Here is a 13,623-nt window from a genome sequence, read left to right as displayed (position 1 = left end):
TGAACAAGAATATATTTAAATGGGTTTGTGCAGTTGAGTACCAAGCAATTTAAAAGACACATAATTCCCATTCTGAAGATTTCACAATGCAAATTTTCCCAATTACCTGATTTTCAATTGACTCGATACCAGTTCTTTTCCCAATTTGGGGGTAAAACCCGCTGACCCTATCAGTGTAAACCCTTTCCCACTCAGAAGCAGTGAAAATGGCTATTGCAACCAGCATAAAACCAGAACAGCCTGCAAGTTACTCACAGGCTGTTCAGGTTTTATGCCGTTTGATGCACATCAGTATCTAAGGGTTGAAAATGAAGCCTTTGAAATTTGAATCTAGTAAGAAAGGTCTTTAATTTAATTAAATTTTCTGAGGGACTACAAAGGCGTGAAAATAGATATCTAAAGGCTAAAGGGTTAAATTATCAGGCTAGGCACCTATGAAACAAAAGCCAGGCGAGAATTGCCTTTCTTTTATTCTGAACCTCATCCTATGTATTACACATTGATAGAACAGTTTTACGTTATTTTATAAATATTGATGATTCTCATCGTTCTCAATTCCAGGAGACAAGATATTCGCTGGGAAGACGTTTGTTTCGTATGGCTTTGATGAAGAAGGGATCCCGGCCCTGACGGCGTATATCAAGGAGGGCGGAGATAGGTAGAACTTTTAGATTTATTAGGATAGGATATATAACCAAGAGTGCTTGATGGTTGACAACATTTGGCAGTCACATTGTTATGCCCCCGGTAGGGTGGCATATAGTAGTCGTACTTTCTGTCTGTCCGTCAGTCTGTTCTCTGTGTGTTTTTCTCTGCAGTGCTTTAAAATATTTAGCTGATTTTAGTCTACCTACATGAAGTGTAAAATTCGTTCTGGTTGAATGATTTTTGACGAATATACAGACCTTTTAGAGATCTAAATTTTTGCCAAGTGAAGTAATAATCTTTTAAGCAAGGTAATTTTAATATGCCATTTGCCAGGTACAGGTCATTTTTGAAAAGGGAACTAATATTTTTCGAATGGATGTAATCCAAGGTTGGAATTTCTATTAATAGAACGTAAAAGGCATGGAGATTTGAGACAAAAGTGGATGTGAAAATTTTCTCTATAATAACCGTTTTCCATATGTTTTGTATGCAATGCTTTCAGATATTGAGATGATTTTTGATATGCGAATCTACATACATGCCCTGCAGATGATGTGTGCAATTCATTCAAGTCCAGTAATTTGTAGCGAAGTTATGGGCCTTGGACATAGAAATGTTTTTTTACATTAACGTTTTCCGGGATGTTTTTTTACGCAGCACTTTCAGATATTGAGCTGATTTTTGGTATGTGCATCTAACTACATGGCCTACAGATGAAGTATGAAATTCGATCTGGTAAATTGATTCGCGGTGAAGTTATGGGCCTTGGACTTAGAAAATGTCTATATAATAACTGTTTTCCGGAGTTTTTTTATGCAACACTTATAGATATTGAGCTGATTTTTTGTATGTGAGTCTACCTACATGACATATAGATGAAGATGTAGATATTTGGGATAGACCATAGTTATGGGCCTTGGAAATTTTCTCTGTAGTAACCGTCTTTCAAGAGTTTTTTTCACCCAACGCTTTCAGATATTGAGCTGATGCACAGGCTAATCTGTGACGATACTTAGTGCACATGCATTTAACCCTCTTTTCACAGAGCGAGGCTCATTATAGACTTATTTCATGGATGCTTGGTGAACAGTCAAAACTGTTTCCCAAGGTATAAGGGATGACTTTGGTACTGTTGCCCGCGGCCGAGGACAACAGTTCCAAATGTCAGCCCTGATACCGAGGGACAACAGTTTTGACTGTTCACCAAGCATCCATGAAATAAGTGTTTTATTACCTGATCAAATTTCCAACATAGAAATAACAGCAAACTAACTTTTAATTTACACACAACAGTAATCGATAAAATAAATAATTTTGACTGTTTAACTGTAAAATGACGTCATTTTTACGATGAAATGACGTCATTATTTCAGCGGGCAACAGTTCAAACTGTTGACCGGTCAACAGTTCGATATTCACCGGTAACAGTTTAAAACATTGCAAATTTCTTTTCGAAGAGGAAATAGCAAAAAATAATCAATTATCATTTATATAAGACATCAGGTAATAAATATTGTTGGTTGTTTAAATACACAGGTGTGGTGCTACAAACATCAGACAGGCGTATCCCTGACTATGCCATTGTGCCGATGGACGGTTTTCCTGTAGACAGGACTGTGAACAACATCGTGACTAACACCTTGATGGTGAGACTTTTTTTAGCTCACCTGCGAACAACAGGCTCATGATGAGCTTTTGTGATCGCCTTTTGTTCGTTGTGCGTTGTTTTGTTGTTAATTGTATGTCATGTGCATGAGGAGTCAACATTTTTCTTGTCAAGACTCTATAGAGGAAAAATGAATTGTCCAATGTCAGAGCTCCAGATAAGGATTTGTGAAATTAGTAACGGCTTGCCACTGACAGAAAGAAAAGGAGTAATGCTGAAAATCAATTAGTACCTGTATTGCCATATCTAAAAATACAGGAAGTACTGTACTACCTGTGTTCTTGGATATCGAAGGGTGTATAACTGACTTTACAGTAACATTTGCAGCAATTATAATAAATATATTTCGTTTCTTAAACAGTTATTAGGTTTTCCATTCTGAATTATGATCCAAATATAACTACACATCACAACTCATGACTAAATACTTTTTCTTTATTTTTCTTGACAAAAAAACACAAGCCAACTAGTAAGCTAAGTAAATGAACACTAATATCACTGCCTCATCTCAAAAGAATCATTGCTTTACTAGTTAAGCAGTTAAGTGTCAAAGTTGGCATAGCAAATTCCACAATTTAACAGTAAAACGTCTTCTATTTTCTTGGTGACAAGCCAATCATATTTGGGTTTGCAATCTTCCAAAGTTTTTGTTTGGATCCGTTTCGCATCGTGTTTTCTTTTTAGCCACCGATGCAATCAAATCGTTTAATATCGGGGCGACAATATCTTTTTTGGGGTTTACGGATTTAATGTCACGATGATAAGATGAACGTATGTAGCCATTATATGACAACAAAGTGTTATTTTGAACCGCTTTCGGTTTATCTGGCCTTCCCTTGCATGCAGACATTGTTTTTGACGGGTTTACGAGTTACCAGAAATCATGCGACAGAATAGACAATAATACCGGAACCCAGTCTACACTTTTTGGGAAATTTAAATTCACGAAAAGCACCGTTAGATTAGAGACCAACAAATCACGCAGCGCTAATGCGGACGTATCAGTACGGCCTGATTTTTTTCGTAAATGCGTAAAAGGGATATTAAAGTCGAAATTGTACGTCCAGTTTATAAAAATAAATGCGTAAACCTTCATGAAAAAGACGTATTTACGGCTGTACAGCCCTTATATGGAGCTCTGCAATGTTCATTGATACTTTGACAGAACTTTTGTCCCAATGATTTCTTAGCCGAGTTTGAAACTAGGTCACAGGAGGTGAAGAAATAGGTCACAATGTCAAATTCAATAAAAAGCTTGTTAGCATTGTGCAAGTGGAATATTCAAAACATTATCTTTAGCTAACCTGAGAGCTGTGTTCCAATGTAATGATAGAAACCAATTGTTTTCAAAAATGAAAATTCGGTTTTATTTTCAGTTGTATTTTTTAAAATTTTATTTCACCTGATAACAATATGCATGTGTTCTCAAAATGTTTGACTTTCTTTTTTTATTCCGTAAACTGACATTGATAAATGAGCCACATTCTTGGATAACTTGGCTTAATGCATATGCGTAAAACGAATTTTGAAGGCCTTTGCAAACAGTTTGGATCCAGATGAGACGCCACAGAACGTGGCGTCTCATCAGGATCCAAATTGTTTGCTATTCTGATAGTATTATTTGAAAAAATTGAAGAAAATGCTAATTTTAGAAATTCAGCAGACGACATTTTAGCAGAAGACAAATTTCCCAGCATGCAAAGGCTTAATGCATATGCGTAAAGTGTCTTCCAAGATAAGCCGCTCAGGGACGACATTTACGCCTAGACTGGATTTTCATTTAGAAGATACTTCTTTTATATGAAGAATTCCATAAGGGCAGCAATGAATCTGTTTCAGAACTTCAAAATCACAAAAAGTCGCAAAAGTTCAAGTGAAGTTAATTTATGTCATGCTTAAATAACCTAACTGTATCCGATATGGCGTATTTTGGGCGCGAAATTTTTGCCTTCTTACAACCCCAATTCGACTGGGTCAAACCAGTTTGCGACTTTGGCTTTTGCTGTACAATTTGTGACAATTGTCTCTGACAATTGATCTTATTAGTGTCGATAAATTGAAATAAAAGAGACGATTTTTATGTCCCCCACTATAGTAGTGGGGGACATATTGTTTTTGCCCTGTCTGTTGGTCTGTTGGTTGGTTGGTTTGCGCCAACTTTAACATTTGCAATAACTTTTGCAATATTGAAGATAGGAACTTGATATTTGGCATGCATATGTATCTCATGGAGCTGCACATTTTGAGTGGTGAAAGGTCAAGGTCATCCTTTAAGGTCAAAGGTCAAATATATGGGTCAAAACCGCTCATTTAATGTACACTTTTGCAGCATTTTTAATATTCAAGATAGCAACTTGATATTTGGGATGCATGTGTATCTCATGGAGCTGCACATTTTGAGTGGTGAAAGGTCAAGGTCAAGGTCATCCTTCAAGGTCAGATGTCAAATATATGTGGCCAAAATCGCTCATTTTATGAGTACTTTTGCAATATTGAAGATAGCAACTTGATATTTGGCATGCATGTGTATCTCATGGAGCTGCACATTTTTAGTGGTGAAAGGTCAAGGTCAAGGTCATCCTTCAAGTTCAGAGGTCAAATATATGTGGCCCAAATCGCTAATTTTATGAATAGTTTTGCAATATTGAAGATAGCAACTTGATATTTGGCATGCATGTGTATCTCATGGAGCTGCACTTTTTAAGTGGTAAAAGGTCAAGGTCAAGGTCATCCTTCAAGGTCAAATATATGGGTCAAAATTGCTCATGTAATGTCACTTATGCAATATTGAAGCTAGCAATTTTATATTTGAAATGCGTGTGTATCTCATAGAGCTGCACATTTTGAGTGGTGAAGGGTCAAGGTCAAGGTCATCCTACAAGGTCAAACATCATATAGGGGGACATTGTGTTTCACAAACACATCTTGTTTACATTTAATTTTTATTTAAAAAACGCATTTTTTCCATGAGTGGTTGTCTAAGGAGTTTAAGTGTACACAGTGCCCTTAAAGAAAATATTCGGGTGAAATTAACGCATTTGTTTCCCTTGTTTACACACACTAGAATGTACATATAAAACATGAAGCAATATTTGGTTGTACATAAGACATTTTTTTCTTTTGATGAAATGGTGGGTGGGGTTTGTGTGCTAAAAAATCAGAAGAGTTTGGGACTCAATTTTACTTAATGAAAAACTCACTGTCCTGTGTAATATTCATTTAACTTGAATGTTATTACCATTCAGAAAATGGATGTTATAAGAAGGAAACAGAAAACCATGTTAAATAATGGTAAAAAAATACTAACACATCAACAGGATTCAAAGTAAAAGTTCTGATCATGTACAGATGTTCAAGCCATTTTAATACAAAATATTAAGCATATCTTCAGTATTTTTTGGGGTATGTCTTCCAAAAAATACATGGACAGCCATGGTGCACCCACTTACTCTATATTTTTATCATGGAAAATCAGCCAATTTGGAGGTCTGAATGTCACCTGTTTTCGCGGCCATTTCCGTGAGCAAGCGTCGTGTTAAGTCCATGTTTTATCCGGGCTTTCCAGGAATAGGTAAAAATCATTGACATTTTATTTTTCAACGTTATGAAATTGCACGGTTTGCGGGAAAAAGGAAAATACAATTAAGGTTATTGAATTTTATTTTTATTTCATTTTGGCAAAAATTAGGGTCGGCGGTCCCGTAAAACAGAACATAAAAAAGTGTTGGCCTTACTAGGCTTTTCTTGCAAGCATGACTGTGGCAGTCCAACTAGTGTTTTTCGGTCAAAATTTGAAATGTTTGTATGATTCCGGAGCGATTAATACATATGACAATTGTAAGCGACTATCTGATATGACTGTAAAGTGGTTTAGTCTTTATCGTGTTTAATTTGGTTGTAGTTGTATGCATGAACTAGGATGTACTTAATAGCAATACTTCACTACCTATCCTCCACAGTCAACATGTAAGTATGCCCTTTTGTTTACCAGATCTGCTTGACGCTCTTTACCAGTGGTTATTTCCGTTGATCTCAATGGTAACAGCAACTTTTGTCTAGTACTAACATTGATATATTTAAGTGTAGACCCAATCCGAAAATATTGTGTATGCCCCGGCATTAACTGATGTGGGAGGTACATTTTGATTGACACATCCTTCCATCTCTACACAGTAAACACAAACTGACACATCCCATAGAATATCAATAATGTTTCCTACAAAGCTTTCATACATACATGATGTTGTCATTGAACACTATCAACACACACACATCAACCTTACCTCATGATGCTGTTGACACTGACCTATATTTAGCTCAGTCTAATGCAGAGTCCAATCTCTTTTTTAACCCTTTACCACTTACATACGTTGACACATTTGTAGTCCCTTAGAAAATAATATTAAATTAAATACCTATCTAACTAGATGCAAGTTTTAAAGGCATTATTTCCAGTCCTTAGATACCGATTAGCAGCAACCAGCATAAAAACCTCTTAATCGCAGTTACTCGCAGGCTGTTCTGGTTTTATGCTGTTTGTGCATAGCCATTTGCTAATTCTTAGAATGGGAAAGGGTTAGCTAAATTTAATGAATTCCGTCATTTACGCTTCCTGCAATGCTTAAATACTTACATGGATGTTATGAACACTCTCAATGCACGAAAATCCCCTGCCTCATCTTGACTATGACATTGACCAACTTTGGGACTTGAACTCAGTCAGAAGGTTTAAATTATTGTTACACCAAATTTATCCATCTTTATTTTCACCTTGACATTTACCTCATGTTGTATTTAAATTTTTCACTCAGTCCATTTTTTTTTAATTATGGTTGTCAATATCCATGCTCCTGGCATTGCCTTTTGTTTTATTTCCATTCGCTGTCCATTTGCTGTCCATTCATTGTCTGTCTGTTTGAGAGTAACCATCAATGATATATTTTATCTTGCATCAATTATGATTGTTGACGAGGTTTGTTTCATGCAAGTGTGTTTGTCTTTGGACAATTGCTAGGACACCTCCACACCTTCATTTTTATATAGTGATCGGACTGTCCGTCTGTCCGTCCGTCCGTCTTTACGTCACACTTTGCGTTTAGGTTTTGAAAAATGCTCATAACTTCTATGTCCCTTGAGATATAACCTTCATATTTGGTATGCATGTGTATATGGACAAGGCCTTTCCATACGCACACAATTTTTTACCCCTGTGACCTTGACCTTGAACTTAGGGTCCGCGTTTAGGTTTCGAAATCTGCGTTTTGGTTTCGAAAAATGCTCATAACTTCTATGTCACTTGAGATAAAGCCTTCATATTTGGTATGCATGTGTATATGGACAAGGCCTTTCCATACGCACAAAAATTTTGACCCCTATGACCTTGAACTTAGGGTCTGCGTTTAGGTTTCAAAATCTTTGTTTAGGTTTCGAAAAATGCTCATAACTTCTATGTCCCTTGAGATATAACCTTCATATTTGGTATGCATGTTTATATGGACAAGGCCTTTCCATACGCACAACAATTTTGACCCCTGTGACCTTGAACTTAGGGTCCACATTTAGGTTTCGAAATCTGCGTTAAGGTTTCTACACACTACTGACCGCGGTGTTCGGTGAACACCCGAAATCGCCGCGACTACACGCTATCGTTAACGGGAACACCCGTGATCACCGCGATGCTGTGCAGCCATCGTAAACACCTGTCTACGAGAGTCATTCACACGTTTTAAATGTAAATGTACAAAAGAAAATTATATACTACATGTAGATATTACACGTACGTGCACATGTATGCGTACTTAAATTCGGACAGTATGTAAAGTCGAAAATGTAAATAAAGCGATTATAAGATCAATACTATTAACTCTTATGGTGTACATCAATGCAATCGCCATTTTTAACAACAAATATCGAGTTTCAAAGAAATCAAGAGAGTATTAAATCATTTATTTACTTGTGTCTGAATTAAGTACTGTCCGAATTTACGTATTGCATCAGTATGTTACAACACTTGTGTGCAGTCAGTATACAATGTAATAATTGTTTCAATAATGAATACAGCGTAACGGTAACGATGCGGTATTATATTGTATTAAGAGGAAATGTCAATACCAAATAATTTGGAGATATCCCGGTACTTTAGTTGAAATTCACAAGGAAACTTTTCATGGAAATTAAATGATCTCAATGTTGTACCCGCTACAAAATTTTTATTCACAAATGAATACACCCACGCCAATTTTCGCGCGCTTTTTCTGGACAAAGAAATTCATTTATTTCATGTAGAAATTGTAACCTTAAATAGCTGTACACGACGCGTGCAAACCGTGTCAGATGATGTACGCATGTTGCAATATTACTGTCCTGATTGGGCGCTTATTTCATCAAATCTTTAAATAGAATCATATGCCGAAATTCATTTGATACTTTCAAAAATTGCAAACGTTTGTGTTTATGACTCTTATCGTGCGATTGAGACAGTTGAAACGTATGTATCGGGAAATCCAAGGACTCGGGATAATACGATTACTACAATCAGTTATGAGTTCTCCATGGCTTCAAACTGTTCATTGAATAATCAAACACTCAATTAACACTCCTCCATGGCAGGTGTGGTATCCTACAGCTAGGTGCGAACATGGTTTTCTTTTATACGCGGCGTTTAAAAAGACAGAAAACACTGTCATGGGCATGGGTGTGAAATACATTATTAATTATCACTTTTAAATTAAAGGGATCAATTCATTATGTTCCTGTTCAATTATTTTATTTAAAGCGAACACGATGAACACTGCGGTAGATACTAAGGGTCCGCGGTGTTCCCCTAATCGCTAACGGCCCCCGCGACATTTGATCTGAAAACCCATCGCGGTGTTTAATTGGTAAGCGAACACAGTGAAATGAACACTGCAGCGAGTGGCGTTTGTTAAAGTACACGGTGCCTGTACTGTATAACAACACCAACAGAACTCTCTAAATTATTCAATCGTTTCGCGTTGCAACGCATTATAGATGCATATAATGGATATTTTAGAGCATGGTAAATGTTCAGTATTACTTTTTCCTCACAAATATCATAACTACAACGAATGTTTGCGAATCTGAAACAATTTTTGTAAATTGTGTGAATATGCCCCTTTATGAATAAAATGCAGTGAAATTGGGTTCCTGTCTGTTAAAAAAACAAAAAACTTCAATGAGGCGCAGCATTTTTTTTGTGACAATAGAAATACAATATGACGACTCTAGCAGTCACATTTGTTTACCATAACACACTCATTGTGAAAAGTTATAAACACATGAACACAAATTGTGCTTTTATTATTTCTTGGCATGATTTTTGTTTTCAAAAAATGGCTGCCAGATGATGGGGCAGTTTTCTTTAAACATGTTTTGGTAAAACCTTGCGAAAAACCCCTGCTCATAATTCTTTAGTTCCATAAAGTCTTAGATAAGCGCCTTAGGACCTTTATCGCCCTTGTGTCTTTTCTTGTATACTTTCAAGGCCAGTCAGGCCTAAATGGCCTGGATTAATATTATCGGGTTTTTAGTTTAAAAGCACTTCCTATTGCTTATCTTAAATCATGACAAGTGTAACACTCTGTTCACAGTGCACATGATATTTGTCTAGTTGTTTACATTAAATTATACATTTGACATTGTATCCAAAATTGTGTATTTTAGTTAAGGCTAGTGACCAATTACGGCCTGTACAATACTGATCTATACAGCGTATCTTAAAAGCTGTTTCTTGTGCAAGTATGCTGTCTCATCATGTTTGTTAAACGTCCTGCTTCACTACCAACACCCTACCAGCTCACATGGACATTTGTATAATAGGTGCTCAATATACATAATTATGTATCTTTATCCTGACATGGCAGTGATGGGGAATGATTTGTGCTAAATAACATTTTACATGTATTTCTATGAAGTCAGTCAAGAGCCACTAATTCATGTTAATTAACTGCTATTCATGTCAATCCACTTAAAGTGCTCGCAGTCAACAAGGATGTGTGATGACCCTTGTGTTTTACTGTAGCTGTCTTATTCATGGGTTTTTTACTTAAATTTTTTACCATGATTGTATGCAGAGAGAAAATTGATTGCAGATATACTTGCGCACATGTTAATGTTTTTCTGCATGTTCATGTTTTTTGCAGCTTCCTTCCATGTCAACATTAGTAGATATTACACAAACATTCCACGATAACTGCCAGGCCAAGAATGTTAAGTTCATAATTATTATAATTTATGGATGTTTGCGTAGCTATGACTATTTAAAGTATTTAAGTAATGGAAGTATGCCAGTATTTAGACGCAGTTATATGTTTGCTTTGGAGTGCTGAGATAATGCTGGAACAAGGCTAAATACAGGACATTTGCCCCATCAGCATTCAATTATTTTAATTTTTAGCTCATCTATTTTTTTTTAAATTATGAGCTATTGTCATCACCTTGGCGTCGGCGTCGGCGTCCGGTTAAGTTTTGCGTTTAGGTGCACTTTTCTCAGAAATGATCAATGCTATTGCATTCAAACTTGGTACACTTACTTACTATCATGAGGGGACTGGACAGGCAAAGTTAGATAACTCTGGCATGCATTTTGACAAAATTATGTGCCATTTTTATACTTAGAAAATTGAAAATTTTGGTTAAGTTTTGTGTTTAGGTCCATTTTATTCCTTAAGTATCAAAGCTTTTGCTTTCATACTTGCAACACTTACTAACTATCATAAGAGGACTGTGCAGGCAAAGTTGTGTAACTCTGACTGGCATTTTGACAGAATTATGTGCCCTTTTTATACTTAGAAAATTGAAAATTTGGTTAAGTTTTGTGTTTAGTTTCACTTTATTCCTACAGTATCAAAGCTATTGCTTTTATACTTGCAACATTATTAACTATCATAAGGGGACTGTGCAGGCAAAGTTATGTAACTCTGACTGGCATTTGGACGGAATTATGGGCCCTTTATACTTAGAAAATTGAAAATTTGGTTAAGTTTTGTGTTTTGGTCCACTTTACCCCTAAAGTATCATAGATATTGCTTTCATACTTGGAACACTGGCAAAGTATCATAAGGATACAGTAAAAGGACAAGTTGCATAACTCTGGTTGTCATTTTTATGGAATTATGGCCTTTTTTGACTTAGTAACTTTGAATATATGGTTAAATTTTGTGTTTCGATCCACTTTACTTCTAAAGTATCAAGGCTATTGCTTTCAAACTTCAAATAATTTCATGCTATCATGAGGTTACTGTACTCGGCAAGTTGAATTTTACCTTGACCTTTGAATGACCTTGACTCTCAATGTCAAATTATTAAATTTTGCTAAAATTGCCATAACTTCTTTATTTATGATTAGATTTGATCGATACTTTGACAAAACTACTCTTACCTGACATACCACAATAGACTCCACCCAAACCATCCCCCGTGCCCTCCCCCCCCTCCGAATCCCCCCCTAATTTTTTTTTTTAATGATCATTTCACAAATGACCACCACACCCTCACACTATACCCCCCACCCCCCCATTTTTTTTGAAACGGTTAAAAAACACGAATATTTATTTTTATTATTTTATTTTTGAAATACCTTTCAACCATCCCACCCAATAATCCCCTCCCCCCCAGCCCCCCCCCCTCCGATTTTTTTTTTTTTTGAATTTTTTTTCCGCATTTTTGGAAGATAATGTTATAAATGTCCACACACCCACACTATACACCCCTCTTCACTCCACCCCTCCCTCCTTTGTGATTGAAATTGAGAGTCCCTTCACCTTTAAAAAGAAAATAGATGAGCGGTCTGCACCAGCAAGGCGGTGCTCTTGTTTTATTTTTATGCCCCCAAAGGAGGGCATATAGTGATCGGACCGTCCGTCCGTCTGTCTGTCTTTCCATCAAACTTTGCGTTTAGGTTTCGCGTTTAGGTTTCGAAAAATGCTCATAACTTTTATGTCCCTTCACAATTAGCAACATGATATTTGGCATGCATGTGTATCTCATGGAGCTGCAAATTTTGAGTGGTGAAAGGTCAAGGTCATCCTTCAAGGTAAAAGGTACACAAAAACATATATTAAAGCGGCGCAGTAGGGGGCATTGTGTTTCTGACAAACACATCTCTTGTTATTTATTATTTTATGTTTAACATATGTTTAACATATTTTATTTCGCGATTGCATCTTCATACAATTTGAATACTTACAATAATGTTTTGCAATCAGACATAAAAACCGCAACAAAAATACATGTAATGCATCCAACACGTATCTACATGTAAAGTTATTTGTTATAGTAGTCATCAATGACAAAGCATATATGTTAGTGAAGTATCTTGTAAACATTAGAATCACATGTAGTAGTTTTGTGTTGAAAATACATACAGAAGAAAAAAACATTTAGTGTGTATAGACAGAATAGAATGTGTACATTATAATAAAAGATGAAAAGGCATATAGAAACATTAATATGTGCATACAGTTATAATTTTTAACGGTACGCCATACAATTACACTACGTGACCCGTGTGTTTTGCTCGAGTCTCGCATCACCATGATCGATGCAACGTGACAAATCGCAGTGATTCAGAGCGACAAGAAAATTTGGTGGATGTCTCGGTGATTCATGGTGACCGTCGCGTGATGTATCTCGCTGTAAGGGCAAGCAGCGCGAATCACTGCAAACCGCCGTAATTCACTTTTTTTCACGATGAAAAGAAGTCGGCACCATGGAAATCGAGAATATGCATTCGCAAACTAGGATACATTGTAAATAACCGAAGTAATAAATATTGGGCCAATTGGGAATTGGCAAAAAATGACTCCGCAAACTGAACATCTGAAATTTCGAAATTCTGCAATCTGGTACGAAGATGGCGATGATCAATTTTTGCAAAATTATGTTTGTCATTTTTCATGTGTTAAGACATATATATGTGCTTCATAAAATTATGACACTTTGTAGTATTTTGCTCAAGTATTAAGTATATTAAGAAGATTTGTTTGGTTATAATATTTATTAGATTAAATTTTACCGTGTCCAAACATCCCAGGCGAAACGATAACCATCATGGTTTTTGATGTTTGACCATGGTATTTGATTGTCAGCCATCAAAAACCGTGGTATTTTTAAAATATTTTATTTTTGAAAGACCATCCAACTATCCCACCCAAGAATCCCACCCAAGAATCTTTCCCCCCTCAATTTTTTTTATTATTTTTCATTTTTATTTCTTATTTTTGGAAGATAATGTAATAAATGACCACACCCTCACACTATACACCCCTCTCCACCCCACCCCTCCATCT

At 36.2% G+C, this 13,623-nt stretch overlaps 1 protein-coding gene across 1 annotated transcript in view; it reads left to right on the top strand.

Moving 5' to 3' along the window:
• Positions 1-1,765: 1,765 nt before the first annotated feature.
• Positions 1,766-13,623, top strand: part of LOC127859748 (DNA topoisomerase 2-binding protein 1-like) — a 266,921-nt gene continuing 255,063 nt past the window's right edge. Inside the window, exons 1-2 of the mRNA XM_052397256.1 lie at positions 1,766-1,811; positions 2,185-2,294. Of these exons, the coding sequence (XP_052253216.1) occupies positions 1,766-1,811; positions 2,185-2,294 (156 nt within the window). The remainder of the gene's footprint in view (positions 1,812-2,184; positions 2,295-13,623) is intronic.

This window comes from Dreissena polymorpha, chromosome 15 (assembly GCF_020536995.1).
Source record: "Dreissena polymorpha isolate Duluth1 chromosome 15, UMN_Dpol_1.0, whole genome shotgun sequence".
Lineage (NCBI taxonomy): Eukaryota > Metazoa > Mollusca > Bivalvia > Myida > Dreissenidae > Dreissena > Dreissena polymorpha.
The sequence above is the reverse complement of the archived record's forward strand: the minus strand, read 5'-3'. Positions and strand labels throughout refer to the sequence as shown.